Source organism: Cynocephalus volans, chromosome 2 (assembly GCF_027409185.1).
Source record: "Cynocephalus volans isolate mCynVol1 chromosome 2, mCynVol1.pri, whole genome shotgun sequence".
NCBI classification, from domain to species: Eukaryota; Metazoa; Chordata; class Mammalia; order Dermoptera; family Cynocephalidae; genus Cynocephalus; species Cynocephalus volans.
Window position 1 is genome coordinate 233,843,311 of NC_084461.1, and position 20,149 is coordinate 233,863,459.

General features: G+C 41.4%; 1 protein-coding gene across 1 annotated transcript; it reads right to left on the reverse strand.

Moving 5' to 3' along the window:
• Nucleotides 1-14,497: 14,497 nt before the first annotated feature.
• On the reverse strand, nt 14,498-14,949 carry DUX4 (double homeobox 4; the record flags this gene model as incomplete). Its single annotated transcript, XM_063085063.1, is given in 2 exon segments — nt 14,498-14,853; nt 14,856-14,949. Coding segments are annotated over 2 exon segments (450 nt in total), but the record flags the coding sequence as incomplete, so codon positions are not given.
• Between the last annotated feature and the right edge of the window lie 5,200 nt (nt 14,950-20,149).

Below are 20,149 nucleotides of genomic sequence, written 5' to 3' on the forward strand. Positions count from 1 at the left end.
TTCTGTCATTTGCAGCAACATGGATAAGCCTGGAGAAAATTACATTAAGTGAAATAAGCCAGACACAGTAAGAGAAATACTGCATGTTCTCATTTATAACTGGGTGATAAGAAAGAAGGAAAGAAAGAAAGCTAGATAGTAAGAAAGAAAGAAGGAAGGAAGGAAGGGAGGAAGTGAGGGAGGGACGGAGGGAGGCAGAAAATACCACAATATACTGAACTTTCAGAAAAACAGGACAAACCTAAGGGTTCTAGAGATGGGGGGTAGGAAGTGATATGTCATGTATAATGCATAAAGAAAAACTGCTATTTGTAATGATGAATATGCTAATAATAAAAATAAACTAAAAAATAAACATTTTGTTTAAAAAAGTAGTGAGATTCCATTATTGACAACTACAGTCTGGGAAATGAAGATTATTATCCTTCAATCTCCCATCACTTCTGCTGAAGAAAATAAAATCTTTTCACTCCCCCAACACACATAGAAGAAATGTACATCAACACAGTAAAGGCCATACATGACAAACCCAGAGCTAATATCATACTCAATAGTAAAAAGTTGAAAGCTTTCCTTCTAAGATCCAGAAGAAGACAAAGATGCCACTTTCACCACTTCTTTTCAATATAGTACTGAAAGTCCTTGCCATAGCACTTAGGCAAGAGAAAGAAATAAAAAGCATTCAGATTGGAAAGGGAGAAGTTAAGTTGTCTCTGTTTGCAGATAATATAATTTTGTATATGAAAAATCCTAAAGAATTCACCAAAAAGCTGTTATCACTAATGAACAAATTCAGAAAAGTTGCAGGATACAAAAGTAATATACAAAACTTAGAAACATGTCTATACACTAACAGCAAACTATCTGAAAAAGAAATAAAAGAAAAACACTATCCCACTTGCAATAGCTACTATAAAAAAAAACCAGACATGCACATGAGACAAGAAGAAAAACAAACTTAGAAACAAACTTAGCCAAAGAGATGAAAGATCTCTACACTAAAATCTATAAAACATGGATAAATAAAATTGAACAAGACACAAATAATCCTATGTTTATGAATTGGAAGAATTAACATTGTTAAAAATCTATAGATTCAATGCAATCCATATCAAAATACTGATTACATTCTTCACAGAAATACCAAAAAAAAAATAAAAAATTCTTAAAATTTATATGGAACCATTAAAACCCCAAGTAACCAAAACAGCGTTGAGAGGAAAACAAACAAAGCTGGAGACATCACATTACCTGACTTCAAAGTATACTATAAATTTCTCCAAGCTCATCCATGTTGTTGCAAATGGGAGTATTTCATTCTTTTTATGGCAGGGTATTCCCTGGTGTATATACACCACAGTTTCCTTATCCAATTATCCATCGATGGACATTTGGGTCGGTTCCATGTCTTGGCTGTTGTAAACTGAGCTGTGATGAACATGGGAGTGGAGGCACCCCTTTGACATGATGATTTCCCTTCCTCTGAGTACATACCCAGAAGGGGGATTGCTGTATCATATGGAAGATCATGTACTGACTCATATGTGGGAGCTAAGAGAGAAAGTTGAAAGGAAAAAAGACCACAGTGGTGCATTGGACTTGCAGAGGGAGAGAACATTCTTTGGGCTACAAAGTAGAGTGGGGGGAAAGACAGAGGGAGAGGGAGGTTGGGGATAATTGGGTGGGGGATACAAGGTATAATCACAACTTGTGGTAATGGGTATACAGCCAATATGAATCTGGCCCTCACATCATGGGCATGAGGGGTGACAATCAGCTTTGTGTCTCATGAATATTCATAACCAATAAAAAATGTCAGTTTAGGTGAGGTTGCAGAGAAAAAGGAACTCTCATACATTGTTGGTGTGACTACAAAATGGTGCAGCCTCTATGCAAAATGGTATGGAGATTCCTCGAACAATTGCAGATAGATCTACCATATGACCCAGCTATCCCACTGCTGGGAATATACCCAGAGGAATGGAAATCATCAAGTTGAAGATATACCTGTTCTCCAGTGTTCGTTGCAGCACTCTTTACAATAGCTAAGAGTTGGAACCAGCCCAAATGTCCATCTTCAGATGAGTGGATACGGAAACTGTTGTACATCTACACAATGGAATACTACTCAGCTATAAAAAAGAATGAAATCCTGCCATTAGCAGCAACATGGATGGACCTAGAGAGAATTATATTAAGTGAAACGAGTCAGGCACTGAAAGAGAAATATCACATGTTCTCACTTATTGGTGGGAGCTAAAAATAAATAAATAAATATACAGAAAAACCGGGGGGCGGGGGGAAGAAGACACAATAATTACAATTCCTTAAAGTTGATACGACAAGCAAACAGAAAGGACATTTTTGGGAGGGAGGGGGGAGAGGTTGGGGGGAGGGAGGTTTCTGTGATGGGCCCCAATAATCAACCACATTGTATACCGACAAAATAAAATTAAATTTAAAAAATAAATAAAAGCTAACAAAAAGAGTCAGTTTCGCCACCTATTTATTTATTTATTTATTTACAGATAGCCTGTTTAGGGTAGAAATTCTGCAGTTTTCTCCCATGTTTATAATCACTGAAAGGGTCATCATGCCAGTATTGCAGGTTGATGTTGGTTTTTACATGTCCTTCCCTTCTGCTGACCTTTCCACCATACTACAGCATTTCTCAATTAAGAGCATGTAGATCAAAATTATTTTTCAGATGATGTTTAACAACTAATTTAATTCAGTTAGTTAGAAATTCAATGCTTAGAAAATAAAATTTTTCTGTTTTCTAAAAAAAATTCTAGGGCCGGCCCGTGGCTCACGCGGGAGAATGTGGTGCTGATAACACCAAGGCCACGGGTTCGGATCCCTATATAGGGATGGCTGGTTAGCTTACTGGGGGAACGTGGTGCTGACAACACCAAGTCAAGGGTTAAGATCCCCTTACCAGTCATCTTTAAAAAAAAAATTCTATAAAGCTATAAGACTCCATACAGCATGGTACTGGCATAAAAACAGATATATAGGCCAATGCAATAGAATAGAGAGCCCAGAAATATATCCATGCAATTACAGCCAGCTGAGTTTTAACAAAGATTCCATGAACACTCCATGGGTAAAGAGCATTTTCTTCAGTAAATGGTGTTGAAAAAAACTGGATATCCACATGTGTAAGAAAAAAATTAGACTTGTCTCATACCACACATGAAAATCAACTTAAAGTGAATTAAAGACTTAAATGTAAGACCTGAAACTATGAAGCTACTATAAGAAAACATAAAGGAAAATTCCATGACATTGGTCTGAGCACTAATTTTTTGGATAGAACCACAAAAACACAATCAACAAAAGCGAAAATGGACAAATAGGGTTCATCCACAAGCCCAGCAAAGAAAAACAATTAAGAGTGAAGAGATAACCTACATAATGGGAAAATACTTGTAAACTCTACATTAGAGGTTAATATTTAAAATATCTTAGAAACTCAAACAACTCACTAGCAAAAGAAAAAATAGCCTGATCACAAATGGGTCAAGGACCTGAATAGATATTTCTAAAAAGAAGACATGCAAATGGCCAACAAATGTGTAAAAAATGCTATATACATCACTCATCATCAGGGAAATGAAAGTTAAAATCACAATGAGATATCACATCAAATTTGTTTAGATGGTTGTTATCAAAGACAAATGATAGCAAATGCTGCTGAGGATGTGGATTGAAAGGAAACTCCTACACACTGTTGGTGGGAACATAAGTTAGTACAGCCATTATGAAAAACAGTACGGTGGTTCCTCAAAAAACTAAAATTAGAGTTAATATATGACCCAACTATCCCTCTGCTGTGTATATATCCAAAGGAAATGATATCAGTATGTCAAAGAGATAACTACACTGTCATATTTATTTGCAGTATTATTCACAACAGTCAAGATGTGAAATCAATGTTGTTAATCAATAGATGAATACATAAAGAAAATATAATATATACACACAACAGAATATTATTCATCTATGAAAAAGAAGGAAATCCTGTTATTTGTGATAACATGGATGAATCTGAAGGATATTACGCTATGTGTAATAAGACAGGTGCAGAAAAACAAGTACTGCATGATCTCAGTTATGTGGAGAATCAAAAAAATTTATCTTGAAGTAAAAGTAGAATAGTGATGACGAGAAGCTAAAGTGGTTTAGGGTAAGGGCATTGGGAACATATCGGTCAAAGGACACAAAATTTCAGTTAGGTAGGAGGAATAAGTTTAAGAAATCTGTTGCACAACATGGAGACTATAGTTAGCAATGTATACTATTCTTAAAAAATACAAAGAGGGTGGATGTTGTGTTCTTATCACAAAAATGATGGAGGTAATAAATATGTTAATTAGCTAGATTTAGTTATCTCAATATGTTTACATACTTTACAAAATCATCTTGTACACAATAAACACATACAATTTTTTTCTGTTACTGTAAATTAAAAAATCCAAAATATAGTTGTTTTCCTATATATATATATACCAGCAAAAGATGTAGATCAAGAAAGACAACCAAGAGGCTTAAACTTGACATATAATTTATTTATGATAAAAAGGGAAGCCTTATGGAAAGATATGCATATCAATATATTCAAAAATGCTAAAATGTGTGATGACTAATGTGTATAGGTTTTGTTCAATAATTTTGTGGACAGCAATTACAACTTTCCTCATCTTTTTCTCTGTTTGAATGTTGAAAGGGAAAGTAACACATGAAAGCTACTCAGTGATATGCATATAAACTTGTGAAATCAATTGAGGAGAGATGGATAGAGAAATTCCAGTTCCCATTTCCAACTCTTGGAGCTAAGATACAAAAACTCATGGAAGACACAGATCTCTCCTCCCAGCACAGGCTGGGTAGGCTGGATCATCATGAACCATGGTGCCTGGCTCATGCAGCACCCTGAGAAATCCCTGGAACTGAAGGATTGTGGAGTGGAGGAAAAACTGGTAAGATTGATTAGTTGCTGCTGAAAGAACCAGAAGAAGGAGAATGACAAAATCCCAGGTGGCTTGGCTTCAACTGAACAGTCACCTGAGGTCTTCAATTTGGGCCTTCTGCCAGGAAATTCATGGGTCCACCTCCACTCTGGCCTTGGTGCTGAGCTCTCCTTTTTTGAAACCACATATAAATTCTGAATTCTGGGAGGCCTGTTTGTTTTGCTGGCTCTTCCTGGGCAGCAATTCCAGGAAGCTGATTCTTAAAAGCTTGAATGAGGAGTCTGGGGATCTGAGATAAATGTTTGCTTTTGCCTTTCTCTCTTGGGATGCATTCTTGAGTACAAGTCTGATGTTGTCACTGTCTTTGGAGTTGCTCTTCTCCTGAGGAACACCTAGACAGAGTTATTGACTCTGTCTGAGGTGTCATGTTCGCTGGTTTTGAAAACAAATTTGCATTCTGCATTAAAGAATGCCTATTTTTTCAGTCAATTGCTCTCTGGTAGTTACACCAGAGTAGAGGTTCTGCTCAAACAATGTTTGTGGGGAATCTCTCTGACTCAGGTTAAAAGCAATCCTACTTCATTGGGGTTCTTCTGGCAGACAGCCACTCTTCGTGCAGGTCAAATGCATAGTGGAAAGATTTACCTGGTTTCCACAGAGGCTGCTGATCAACTGGGAACCTCTCAGAAGCATGGGATTCACCAGGAACCAGCGGAGCCAACCCATTTCTTAAATACCTTCCCAGGTTTGCTCCTCATTAAATATTTATAACCACAAAGGATTCCGACAAAGCCAGCAGAAGTTGAACTTTTAGTGGAAGTACAGATGCTACCAGGTTGTTTTGCATCACTCATAATACTTTTCCAAAGATGGCTTTGATTTCAGGCTCCCCAGTTGGAAAATATCCAAACATTTTGGTTTCTGTAATGTTCAAAGTACTCTTGTTTCTTCATTATAATAGATGGTCTCATTTTGAAAAGACTTTATGCATGTGTACTTGGCTCACTCTCCACAGCTTCTCCTGGAACACTTTCATTTCATCATGGAATTGATCTGTGGAATAACATGAGAAAAATAATTTTATAGTTGAGTTGTTTTCAGGGCAAAACCAACCATGATGCCAAATGGCATTGCATTCTGGACAGAGAGAAAACAATCTAATGCAACAACAAAGTGTCACAAAACTATATCCTTGACAAATACCGAAAGGCAGAACATGAGACCTCCTCTTTTATGACTTGAAGAGAAAAACAGACTAGAAGTATGAGGCTCACATATTTTTGACTGCTATGGTAAGGGAAACTTCAGAAATGCATAAGCCCACAATAAATTCTGCTGCTTACCAAGCTGGAAGTGCCATCCAGCTGGTGCTAAAGAACAAGAATGAATCCTGTGAGATATAACAAAGCTAAGATCAAAAGTTGCTCTTTCTCAGCAACTCACAGGACAAATAAGAGAGTTTCTCAAATTCTCTTTCCATGTTCTTGGCATCCACCAGTTGTCAGGTTTGAATAAAAAAGCTGTCAGAAAAAAGTGTGCAAGTCTCTCCAAAACAGAGAGACTAAGTCTTCAACTTTATTCAGTTCCAGTTGGTATATAGTCCAGCCTGTTCAGGAAGTGATGATTGAGTAAAAGAGTCTATGTTTACTATGAAAATGCTTGTTCTCTTCAAAATTCAGAAAAAGTATTGACAGCTTGGTGCACAAGCAGCCTCAGAAGAAGTGTAGAGTGTTGAAACAACTGTCATTATCATAAAGTGAGGACACATGTTAAGCGCTTCTCTCCAAACCAAGAAAAAGACACCTGTTTTTCTTTAGTTTTCTTCCCAAACATGATGGGTTTTTCTTCAACCTCCTTTCCATCACAGAGAATATGCATAAAAGGAACAGAGGTCTGAATAAACTAGTGAGAATAAAGGCAAGGTCCCTCTAAAGCTGATCCCATGGCAAGTTCTGCAGCAAGTCTAACAGCATGAGATATTTCATAACTGAGGAGTGGTACAGGTAGAAAGGTCCTTCATCTGTGGATGAAGACCAAGAAAGAATTCTGTGTTTCCTGGAATTCAGGGGTTGAGAAAATTTGGTCTAAGAGGCTGGAGATTTCTGCAGAGCACTGGTCAGGCTCTCAGGTGGCTAAGATGGCTCCTCAGTTGATAGCACCTACTGCTGCCACACAACAGGCATGTACAGGCTGCTGAGGTGGTTCTTCCACAGTTGCCCATTGGAGAATCACACCCTGGGGCACTTCACTTGAACATTGCCTCTAGAGGCAATTGGTGGTTGCTAGTTCCTGTCTTAGGCTTGCTCCCAAACATGATGTGTTCTTTGTTCATCCTTCATTGTATTAATAAGTTTCTGCATTAAAAAACAAAGCCAAGCCAAGCCAACCAAAACAGGTCTGCATGAGTGTGTTGAGAAGAAAGCCTTGTTCCCCCTACAGTGGACTTTCCAGTGAGCTGTGCAACACATCTAGCAGAGTCTGAAATTCTTCTTCTCTGAGAGTTGGTTCAGGTGATGGAGGGTCGTTCCCCTCTGGTTCCAGATTCAGAACGGCTTCTGCCGTTCCCTGAAACTCTGGGCTTGAGAGGAGTTGATCTAGGAGGCTGGGGGTTTCTGAGGAGTGCTGGTCAGTTTGCTCAGGTGGCCAAGATGGCTCCTGAGTCGGTAGTGCTTGCTGCGGCCACACGGCCATCTCAGGATGTACAGGCTGCTGAGGGGGTGCTTCTCTGGCACCCCATTGGAGCATCACACCCTGGGGCCCTGCGTTAGTGCATTGCCTCTGGTGGGAGGTGTCTTGCTGAGCCAGGACCTGCCATAGTTGCTGAGGGTGACCAGCTTGTGGCTGAGAAGAGGCTTTCAAGGGCAGTACTGCCAGGCCATTGTGTCCACTGCCTTGGTCATCCTGGCATCTGCTTTGGTATTGGGGCCACAAAGGGGTTTGGGGATGTGAGAGCCCCACTCCTAGTATGGGTACTGTTGATGTGTGACTCATGAGAGTCAGAGGTCAGTGAGAGATCTCTCCTGCAGGCACAGGATGGGTGGGCTGGACCATCATCAGCCCTGCTGCCTGGCTCATGCAGCCCCCAGAGGGGGCTTCCCAAGGACCAAAGGCCAGGTAGAGTGGAGCAAACACCACTCCAAATGGCAGCATTTTGTTGCTGAAAGAATTTCAGGGAGGAAGTGAGCCCAGTAGCTGCAGCAGCAGAACCGCATGGCTAGATGCAGCCCCTCACCCTACCTCAGACCTAGGGCAGGTGAGCACCAGGTGCCACCCCATGCCCCAAACTATCACTGCTGAGGTGAGTCCGGTGGCTGCAGCAGCAGCAGCAGTGGAACCGTGTGGCTACATGTGGCCCCTTACCCTGCCTCAGACCCAGGGGTGAGCACCAGTCTATGGGGTCTTACCAGGTGAGTTTGGCCCAGCAGAACTGCATGGTGCTAGGGGCTCATTCTATGACCACAGGGTCTGGAAAAGGAACCAAAGTGGTTTAACATAATGACCAGCACACCTACTGTCAAGCAAAGGTAATTCACCTTCACAGTAGCAACCAGGGCCACTCCACAGCCAACCTCAGTGTAATAGAAGAAGCAAACCCTCTACCAAATGACCAAGAGTCAGCAAAAAAATACTAGGAGTACAAACAATCAAGAAGAAGTGGCACCACCAAAAGAATACAGTAATGTTCCAAAGTCAGACTCCATGGAAGAGGGAATACTTGAAATGTCTGAAAAAAAATCTCTAGCAATGATCTTAAGAAAACTTGAGGAAATAAAGGAAGATTTAATTAGGTAACACAATGAAACAAGAAAAAATATTCAGAATATGAAGGAGGAAATCTACAAAGAGATCAATACCTTAAAAAAGAGTGTAGCAGAACTTCTAGAAATGAAAGACTCACTGAATGAAATAGAAAACACAACTGAGACCTTGAGCAGCAGGGTAGAGCAACCAGAAGAAAGAATTTCAGAGCTTGAAGATGGACTTTTTAAAATAACTCAGGCAGATAATAAAAAAAAAAAAGGAAAAAAGAATTAAAAATAATGAGGAAAATCTAAGAGAGATAACAGACAACCATGAGCTCTCTAAGATTCGAATTGTGGGTATTCATGAAGGGGAGGAGAAAGGAAACAGTATTGAAAACCTACTGAAGGAAAAAGTAACAGAAAACTTTCCTGGTGAAGAGTGGGATACAGACCTTCAGATCCAAAGTTCCCCAAACTGATTCAACCCCAAAAGATCCTCCTCACGACACAGTATAGTTAAATTTGCAAAGCTCAAAGACAAAGAGACAATTCTACAAGGAGCAAGAGAAAAGTGTCAGGTCACTTATAGGGGAAGCCCCATCAAACTAACAGCAGACTTCTCAACTGAAACTCTACAGGCCAGAAGAAAGTGGAATGATATATTCAAAATACTAAAAGAAAAAAATTGCCAGCCAAGAATTCTTTACCCAGCAAGTCTCTCATTCAGAAATGAGGGAGAAATAGTGTATTTACCAGATAAACAAAAGTTGTGGGAGTTCACCACCACACGACCAGCCTTGCAAGAAATTCTCAGGGGGGTCATTCACCTGGAATCTGAATAATGGTGACCACTATCACAAATACCCAAGAAAGAGCAAAACCTACCATTAAAACAAAAATGCCAGCAAGAAAGAGAAAGAAGCTAAGTTATTCCACCTTAAATTCTCAACTAACATTGAAGAAGAGAAATAAAAGGGGAAATAATGATCAAAAGATATTTAAACCATCTAAACAAGAAGCAATTAAATGATAGGAATTAAGCAACACTTGTCAATAACTAGTCTATATGTGAATGGACTAAACTACCCATTCAAAAGACACAGACTGACTGGCTGGATTAAAAAGCTAGACCCAAGTATAAGTCTTCAAGAGACCCACCTCACCTGTAGAGACTCACATAGACTAAAAGTGAAGGGATTGAAAAAGATGTACCATGCAAATGGAAACCAAAAACAAGCAGGAGTAGCTATTCTTATATCAGACAAAATAGGATTTAAACCAAAAAACATAAAAAAAGACAAAGAAGGCCAGTGTATAATGATAAAAGGAACTAACCAGCTAGAAGACATAACAACCTTAAACATGTATGCACCCAATACTGGAGCACCCAGACATATTAAGCAAATGCTCTTAGACCTAAAGAAAGAGATAGGACCATTAGGTCCTATCATTAATAGTGGGTGATCTGAACACCCCTCTTTCAGTATGGGACAAGTCTTCCAGGCAACAAGTCAACAAAGAGACACAGGATTTAATCTACACCCTAGACCAACTGGACTTGGCAGATATATACAGAACATTTCACCCAGCAGCTAAAGAATACACTTTCTTCTCATCAGCTCATGGTACATTCTCCAGGATAGACCACCTATTAGGTCACAAATCTAGTCTCAGCAAATTTTAAAAAATTGAAATCATTCCAAATATCTTTTCAGACTGCAATGGACTAAAACTAGACATAAACAATAAGCAAAACACTGGAAGCTATACAAAAACATGCAAACTACATAATAAACTCCTGAATAACCTATGAATGCAAGAAGAAATTAAACAGGAAATCAAAAAATTTCTAGAAACTAGTGAAAATAAAGATAAGTCATACCAAAACCTGTGGGATACCACAAAAATGGTACTAAGAGGCAAATTTATTGCAGTAAATGCTTATATCAGAAGAATGGAAAGACTTCAAATAAACGACCTGACACTATGCCTCAAAGAATTTGAAAAACAACAAAAATCCAAACCTAACGATAGTAGATGGAAAGAAATAATTAAGATCAGAGCTGAACTAAATGAAATAGAGACCCCAAAAAACAAAGGAAAAGATCAACAAAACTGAAAGTTGGTTTTCTGAGAAGATAAACAAAGCAGACAAACCATTAGCTAGGTTAACAACAACAACAACAACAACAACAACAAAAAAAAACAAAAAAAACAAAAAAAAGAAGAGAGAAGACCCAAATAACAAAAATTAGAAAAGAAAAGGGAGACATTACAACTGATACCACAGAAATACAAAGAGTCATTAGAGACTATTATAAACAACAATGTGACAACAAATATGAAAATCTGGAAGATATGGATAAGTTTTTAGACACATACAAACTACCAAGACTGAGTCAAGAAGAGACAGAAAACCTGAACAGACCAATAACAAGCAAGGAGATTGAAGCAGTAATTTGCAGTCTTCCAGCAAAAAAAATTCCGGGTCCAGATGGATTTACAGCTGAATTCTATCAAACTTTTAAAGAGGAGTTAATACCAATTCTCCCCAAACTATTCCAAACAATTGAAACAGATGCTACTCTCCCAAACTCATTCTATGAGCCCAACATAACTCTGATACCAAAATCAGATCAAGACACAACCAAAAAAGAAAATTATAGGCCAATACCCTTGATGAACCTAGATGCTAAAATCCTCAACAAAATATTAGCAATCAGAATACAGCAACATATCAAAAAAATTATACACTATGATCAAGTGGGATTCATCCCAGTGATGCAAGGATGGTTCAACATACAAAAGTCAATAAATGTGATACATCACATCAACAAACTCAAGGACAGAGACCATATGATTATTTCAATAGATGCTGAAAAAGCATTTGACAAAATTCAACACTCCTTCATGATAAAGACTCTCAACAAATTATGTACAGGAAGAAAATATCTCAACACAATAAAAGCCAGTTATGACAAGCCCACTGCCAGTATCATTCTGAATGGGGAAAAATTGAAGGCCTTCCACTTAAGGACAGCATCAAGACAAGGATGTCCACTCTCACCACTTCTATTTAACATAGCACTAGAGGTACTTGCTAGAGCAATCAGACAACAGAAAGAAATAAAGGGAGTCCAGACTGAAAAGGATGAAGTCAAAATTTCTCTATTTGCAGATGACATGATACTGTATATAGAGAAACCTAAAAACTCTATCAAAAAACTCCTAGAGCTGGTTAATAACTTGAGTAATGTTGCAGGATACAAAACAAATGCCCCCAAATCAGTAGCATTTATATACTCAAATAATGAATTAACAGAAAGAGAAAAAAGAAAGTAAGCCCATTCACAATTGTCATGAAAAAAATAAGATACCTAGGGACCAATTTAACCAAGGAGGTGAAAGACCACTACAATGAGAACTACAAACCACTTCTGAAAGAAATTAAAGAAGATACAAAAAGATGGAAAGGCATTCCATGCTCTTGGATTGGAAGAATTAAAACATTGTGAAAATGTCTATACTACTCAAAGTGATCTACAGATTCAATGCAATCCCCATCAAAATACCAATGACATCCTTCACAGAAATAGAAAAAAGAATCTTATCTTTCATATGAAAAAAAAAAAAAAAGCCAGAGGCATAACTCTGCCTGACTTCAAATTATACTACAAGGCTGTTGTAACCAAAACAGCATGGTACTGGTATAAAAATAGACATTCAGAACAGTGGGGTAGAATTGAGAACCCAGAAATCACTCCTAAGGCTTATAGCCATCTCATATTAGACAAAGGCAACAAAAATCTACATTGGGGAAAAGATCACCTCTTCAACAAGTGGTGCTGGGAAAACTGGATATCCATATGCAGAAGAATGAAACTAGATATGCATCTCTCACCGTACACTAAAATCAATTCAAAATGGATTAAAGACTTAGTTATAAGACCCAAAACTGTAAAATTACTAAGGGAAAATATAAGTGAAACACTTCAGCAGTTAGGTCTGGGCACAGGCTTTATGAACATGAGCCCTAAAGCACAAGCAGCAAAAGAAAAAATAAACAAATGGGACTATATCAAACTGAAAAGTTTCTGCACAGCAAAAGAAACAATCAACAGAGTGAAAAGACAACCTACAGAGTGGGAGAAAAATTTTGCCAACTATGCATCTGACAAGGTACTAATATCCAGAATATACATAGAACTCTACCAGTTATACAGTAAAAAAATAAATGACCCAATTAAAAAATGGGCAGAGGAGCTGAATAGACATTTTTCAAAGGAAGACATACAAATGGCCAACAGATACATGAAAAACTGCTCAACATCACTAGTCATCAGGGAAATGCAAATAAAAACCACATTGAGATACCACCTCACTCCAGTTAGACTGGTTATAATCAAAAAGATGGTGAATAACAAATGCTGGCGAGGGTGTGGAGAAAAGGGAACACTAATGCACTGTTGGTGGGACTGTAAATTAGTACATCCATTATGGAAAACAGTATGGAGTTTTCTCAAACAACTACAGAAAGATCTTCCATATGGTCCAGCAATCCCTCTTCTGGGTATGTATCCAGAGGAATGGAAATCATCAGGTGGAAGAGATACCCGCACTCCAATGTTAATCGCAGTTCTACTTACAGTAGCCAATATATGGAACCAACCTAAAGGTCTATCAATAGATGATTGGATAAGGACACTGTGGTATGTATACACTATGGAATACTACTCTGACATAAAAAAGAATGAAATACTCCCATTTGCAACAACGTGGATGAACCTGGAGAAAGTTACATTGAGTGAAATAAGCAAATCACAGAGGGATAAATATCGCATGTGCTCACTCATATGCGGGAGCAAAGAGAGAAAGGAAGGATAGAAAGACCACAGTAGTGCTGTAGTCTTACACAAAAAGGGAATATTCCTAGGGCTACAAAGTGGAGTGGGTGAGAGAGGGGATAGGGAGGGAAGTTGGGGGATAATTGGGTGGTTACAAGGAGTACAAAAGTCATTATAGGTAATGGGTATGCCCCCAGTATGAATCTGGCCCTCATATCATGGGAAGGAGGGGTGATAATTAGCTTTGTATCTCATGAATATTCTTAATAAATAAATTTTTAAAAATAAAATGAATAAAAATAAGTTGACCTAAGATGTGTAAACACATGTATGTAATAAAGTAAACTTTTAACAGAAATACTTCCGTATCAAGTAACAGCGATCATTTCTTTGTCCCTGAATGAAGGTACGTTAACTAGAGTATGAATCATTAAAAAAAAAAAAAAAAAGGTTCTGAGTTTATTATTTTGTAGCCGTCTTTGCCTTAAAAATTAAGTCGGTGGAAAATGATTGTGTGATATATGCAGTCTTCTTTGATTCAACTTTATTTCTTCGTATTATGCATTTATATGAAGCTACCAAACGTGTATGACTCACACTCATGTCGGTGGATGGTTAGTTTATTCCACTTTTTGTTATTGTAGACAATATTGTTGAGAACATTCATGAATATATTTCTTTGCCTACTCTGCAATAAAATAAAATAAAATAAAATGATACACTCTGGTAGGTGACATTGCATGAGTGTCATTGCATTTGCTTGATAAAATTAAATTGTCTTACAAACAAACAAACAAACAAAGAATCACAGGGAGGAGCGAGACCAGAGACACGGCATGGAACACAGCTGTCCCAGCTGCAGCTGAACACTCACGTCAGGTGTCCCACTTGAGCCTTCTGCCAGGAAATTCACGGCTCCGCCCGGGCTCTTCTGGCCTGGGTGCCGAGATCTTCGGTTCTGAAACCAGATTTGAATTCTGGCCTCCGGGAGGCCTGTTTGTGTAGCCAGTTCTTCCCTGGTGGCAATTCCAGGAAACTGACTCTTCTCAAGGGCTCCAATGAGGATCGTGGTTTGGGCGCCGGTGATGGCCGTGCACTTTCGTCGGCCTTCCTTGGGGACGCGTTCCTGAGCGTGAGGACGAGGCCCTTCCTCAGTCTGCACTTGCTGTTCTCCTGAGGAGCCTCGGGACTTGAGTCGACTCTGCCTCAGCTGCCGTGTTCTCTGGTTTTGAAACCAAGTCTGGATTCTACATTCTGGAATGCCAATTGCTTCGGCCAGTTCTTCTCTGGCCCTATACCAGGGTAGGGGTTCTGCTCAAACGATGCTTGCAGAGCACCCTTTTGACTCGAGCTCAGAACAACCCTCCTGCGTCGGGCTTCTCTTGGCAGAGAGTCTCTCGGGCTGCTCGTCCCCTCCATAGCGAGAAGAGTCGCCTGGGTTCCACGGAGTCAGCCGGCCAACTGAGCAGCTCCCGGAAGGGCGGCGGGACTGGCCGGTCAGGGCCCAGCCGGGGGCCCGCCCAGTCCACACCTACTTTCAGAGCTCCGCCCCTCATTCAATATTCATAACCCCGACGTGCTCACCGGAAGCAAGCCGAGGGTCACTTTAAGGAGAGGTACAGAGGCCTCCAAATACTTCTGCGTCACACGCAATTCTTTTCCAAAGATCACTTGGACGGTGGGCGACCTCGCTGAGACATATCGAATCCTTTGGGTTCCCAGTACGTTCAAAGGACTCTCGTCTCTTCATGTTGATGGGTGGTGGCATTCTCCAAATCAAGGACAGCCCCTACCGCCATGAGTTCTTTACTCACTCTCCTCGGCTTCCCCTGGAACACTTTCACTTTGTCGGCAAGTCAATTGGCTGAAATTTGTGAAATGACCTGCGAGGAAACTGGATACTGGGGACTGCTTCCCCGGGTCGAACCAGCGATGTTACCGATCGGCATCGCATCCTGGACAGAGGGTGACCAGTCTCATGAAACCACAAAGTATGGCCGAGGCCAGTCACCTGACAAAAGCAGACAACAGGAAATGCGACCTCCGTCTGCAAGCTTTCGAGGAAAGGAAACCAGCCGCCCGCCCGTGGGCGTCCTCTCCTGCTTTTGCTTGCTACGTGAGGACATGCGTGAGGGACGCGTGCGCCCACGGACAAGTTGTGCCTCTTGACACGGAGGGCTTGGGGTCACGGCGGTGTGGGGATCAAGTGCGATGGAACAAGGGAGGTCAAATCCAAAGTCCCTTCCCTTGATGAACAAAGTTTCTTGCCTCAATATCGAAGAAGCAAACACAAGGCAGAAGGAAAGAAGACAGAAGAAAGAAAGGAGGAGGGAAGGAAAGAAGGAAAGACGAGACAACGAACGGAATGCTCCCAGGACTCTGCAATACCGTTTCCCGTTTCTTCAAGGAGGACCCGGGACGCGACCGTGTGCGCACGTGTGTGTCCCGACGCGTGACACAGACCTGCCGACAGACAGAGGAGGAGAGAGACGCTCACTGGCGCCTTCCTCGAGTCGGCATTCTGAAGACAAGGATCTGAAGAGTGAGAGAGACGGAGCAGTGCAGAGTGAGCACGGCTCTTCCTGGCACTTGCGATGTATACTGACGAACGCGAGAATCCCTCCGCGAAAGCACCCGAAGTCACCTGTGCGGATCTTGGCCGCAAGACGGTGTGTAGCTAGAAATCCCCAAATGGCACGTCAGTCCTCAGACGGCATGGACTAGAGCTGGGGACCTTGACGGGGTTTTCGCTCGTTCATGAGAACAGAAGACAATGCAGGTGGATAAAGACAGTAGGAAGGACGGGAAGTTGAGAGGTCTCAGTAAAGTGAACCAACGAAGTCACACTGAGCTTTGAAATCTACTTTTAATGGAAAAGTGGAAACTCCCCTAACGGTGGACGGTCCGTGATGTCGTTTTGGAACGTACCACTCGAAATGAAAGGGAAAGACTCAGATGAAGCAGGACATCCAGGAAGTTTCGAGGAGAGCGATACTTGATTCAGCAGGAGAACAGAAAGCTCTGGGGGTTAACGGGCACGTCAAGAGGTGAAAAATGCCAACGGTGTGGGACGACTGCCCTTCGTACGCTCTGGTCAATGATCGGGAGGACTGCTATCTAAACTTCCCTGTCATTTCCTCTCTGTTTCAATGTTCAAAGTAAAAATTTAAACCTACGTGCCCTTCCACCCCGTCCACGCCCCCCCCCCCAACACGCACACTCACACTCTCGGGAAGACAAGTCTTTTCTATGGAAACAAGCATGGGGAGTCAATTCTTACCAGGCGGCTTGAAAAGTAAACTCCCACGTTTCGTTTCCAACTCTCAGAGCTACGTCCAAGACACCTTCAGGTCATGCACAAACCAGAAGGGACCTACGGCAACTCCATCCAACCCCATCCGTGCCCCGTCTTCTCTGTTGCCTACCCACCCCCCTGCTTTCAGGCTTGACTTCTCCATTGGTGCTTGTTTCCTTAAAGTTAAGCTAGCTTCAAGCTGGGCAACCTCCAGTGAGTGTTTGAGACAGAGATATCCATCACTGTTTTCTCACCGTGGATGAATGCCCATTCCAATATTATTTCACACAGAATTTGCAAAACGAAACTCCTTTGAGCTGTATGAGAATTCTTAGTACAACTTCTTCCATTCACTGATTTAAGCTGTATTCTAAAGGGGGAAGCTTCTGGGTCTCTCTTTCGCAGAAGTTTGCAAGGAACATCTCTAACACGAGTTCCAACATTGCCTCCAAAGGCAAATACCAAAGAACTCCCAAACTTGAATTCCTGCAAGCCTGATGTGAGATGCACATTCTGGTGCTTGTTTCTGTAACATTAAGCTTGCTTCTAACCAGGCATCGTCCTGTGAGTTTTCATGAAAGTCATATAGATCAATGGCTTCTCAAGGTTTGAATGACTGTTCCAAAGGGATTTCCCTTTGAGGTTGAGAAACGAAAGTCCTTTGAGCTGTATGCGAGTTCTAACTACCAGTCATGCTGGATTCTAAAGGGGGCAGATTCTGGGACTCTCTTTCGCAGAAATTTCCAAGGAAACATCTCAGACTCTTCTTCCAATATTGCCTCTATAGGCCTATAACATAGAACTTTGCAACCTGAACTCCTCTAATCTAGATGTGAGATGCACATTGTGGTGCTTGTTTAACTTAAGTTAAACTTGCTTCTAAATGAGCATTCTCCTGTGATTGTTCATCAAAGAGATATTCAGCAATGTTTTCTCACCATGTTTGAATGCCCACTGCAAAGTCATTTCCCATAGAGGTTGTAAAACCAAACTCTTTTCAGCTGTACATGAGTTCCATTGACCCCTTCTTTAGTTCACTCAGTTAGGCTGGATTCTAAAGGGGGAAGCTTCTGTGACTGTCTTTCGCAGAAATTTTCAAGGTTCCACGATTGCCCCAAAAGGCCTATGCTATAGAACTCCCAAATTTTAATTACTGGAAGCATTATGTGAGATGCACAGTCTGGTGCTTGTTTCCTTAAAGTTAAGCTAGTTTCTTCCCCATATCTGCAAGCCCTATCTTCTGCTGAGTTGAAATCCCAGTTTGGTCTGGTCAATGGGAACCCTGCATCTATAACATCAGGGAGGAGGGTAGGTCAACCATCGTCTCCTGGCACATTCTTTCGAGCCTCCAGGAGGATCCGTTGTCTCTCCTCAGTGGCGAACAGGACCTGGAGAAGCTGCTGACAGTCATCCCAGGTGGGCTGATGAGTAAAGAGGAGTGATTCTACAAGGTTAGTGAGACTTTGGGGGTTTTCAGAGAAAGGGGGATTTTGAGTTTTCTAGTTGTAAAGATCAGAAGAGGAGAAAGGCCAGTACTGTAAGGGCTGGTTGCCCTCTTCATCAGGAGGAGGGCCATAAGCCTGCAGGGGGAAGATGTGGATTGCCTCTGGAGAGGCCACTCATTCACTGTGTGTCCCTTGAGCAGGCCCTCCCTTGGATTCATTTTCTGGTGGGTCCTCTTGTGGAGTGGACAGCCGGGCTGCCTGTGATTGCAAAGAAGGAGGATAGGGAGGGGGAGGAGAATCAGAAAGAAGCCAGTCCGGGTCAGTGGACGGCAGGACCTCCGGTTTCCTTTTTACTTCTCAGAGAGCAAATACAGCCATTGGACCTGTTAAGGGAACAAAGGGATGGACCCACGGAGGAAGATCTGTGACTAAATCTTCCCAGACAACGATATACGGTATCTGGTCTGGGTGACTTTCAGTACTTAAAATTTTCCTTTTTACTGCTGTAATCAATGGCAGAGAGAAGGAACCTTCAGCAGGCCAGCTGAGTTGGAAAGCTGGCTACTCCGAAGAACACAGTGTGGTCCATTTATTCCTTCTAACCTGCACAGACAAATTATTAGCTCTGTCCTTTACATCAGTCCAGTATTTTAGAGTCAGACTTAAAAGGGTTGAGACAGTCTGCCCCATGTTGCCCCAGAAAATCATCAGTCCCCACACACACACACAACCAGACAAACAAAAAACAAAACACTGATGTGCCCCTGCCACGGGCGCCACAACCAGATTATCAGAGAACTCGGGAGAGGTCTCTTTCCTAGAGATCTCCCATGGAGCTGAACTTGTTCATCTCCCACAGAGGAATCTGGAGCGTCCTCCAGGATTCCTGTGGCTGCGACGTGTCGGTACGTCTATCCGCCGTTATGACCACTACAGGCCAATGGCTCTGCCTTGGAGCCTCAGAAAATCTGAAACCAGATTACAGTGAACAACAAAGAAGACTCTAAGACAGACACAGCAGACAGACAGAGACAACTGCGGTACTTGCTGCTCGAGCAATCCTCCATTCTCTAGTCTCTGGTCCCGGAGAGAGCAAGCCTCATCCCAGACAAGCCCCCCAAAATGTAAGATCCATGCACCATGCACAAACCCCACACGTTGGGATGGCTTGCCTCACAAAGACCATGAGACAGAGTCCGATGCAATCAAGCAAGAGGAGTTTATTTACAGCATGCTGGGGTCACTCAGCATTCAAGACAAAAGCGACCCCAAATTTACAATACAAGCACTTTTTATACAGTTTTTCTGAACAGATCTTTGTCACAGGATGAGTTGTTGGTTATCTGTGGCACCTTTAGATTTACAGGTAGGCTTTAGCAGGTTGGCTGGCACCCCGGTAAGGAACAGCACATTTGTCAATCGTTTATCTTCCCTGGGGTCTGGCCGGGTGGTCTTTTGATAAGGAACTAGTTAGTTCCTGGAACCGGGTGGGGTCATTCCCTTCCTTGGAATGTTTAGTGTGCTCGGGCCCACCTGACCTTTATATGGCCTCTCAGGAGCTGCTTTACTTAAAATGTGTTTAGCAAGCATTTGTTACAAAACTGCGTACATTAAAAGTATATATTTTTACAATTCTACTACAGAACCACAACCCCAGGAAGCTAAATGTGAGATGAACATTATGCTGCTTATTTCTATAAAGGTAAACTTGCTTCTAAACAGGAAACCTTCTGTGAGTCCTTTTCTCCGAGGTGTTTAACAACGTTTTCTCACCATGTTTGAATGTCCATTCCAATCAGATGTACCTTAGAGGTTGCAGAATGAAACTCCTTTGAGCTGTATGCCAGTT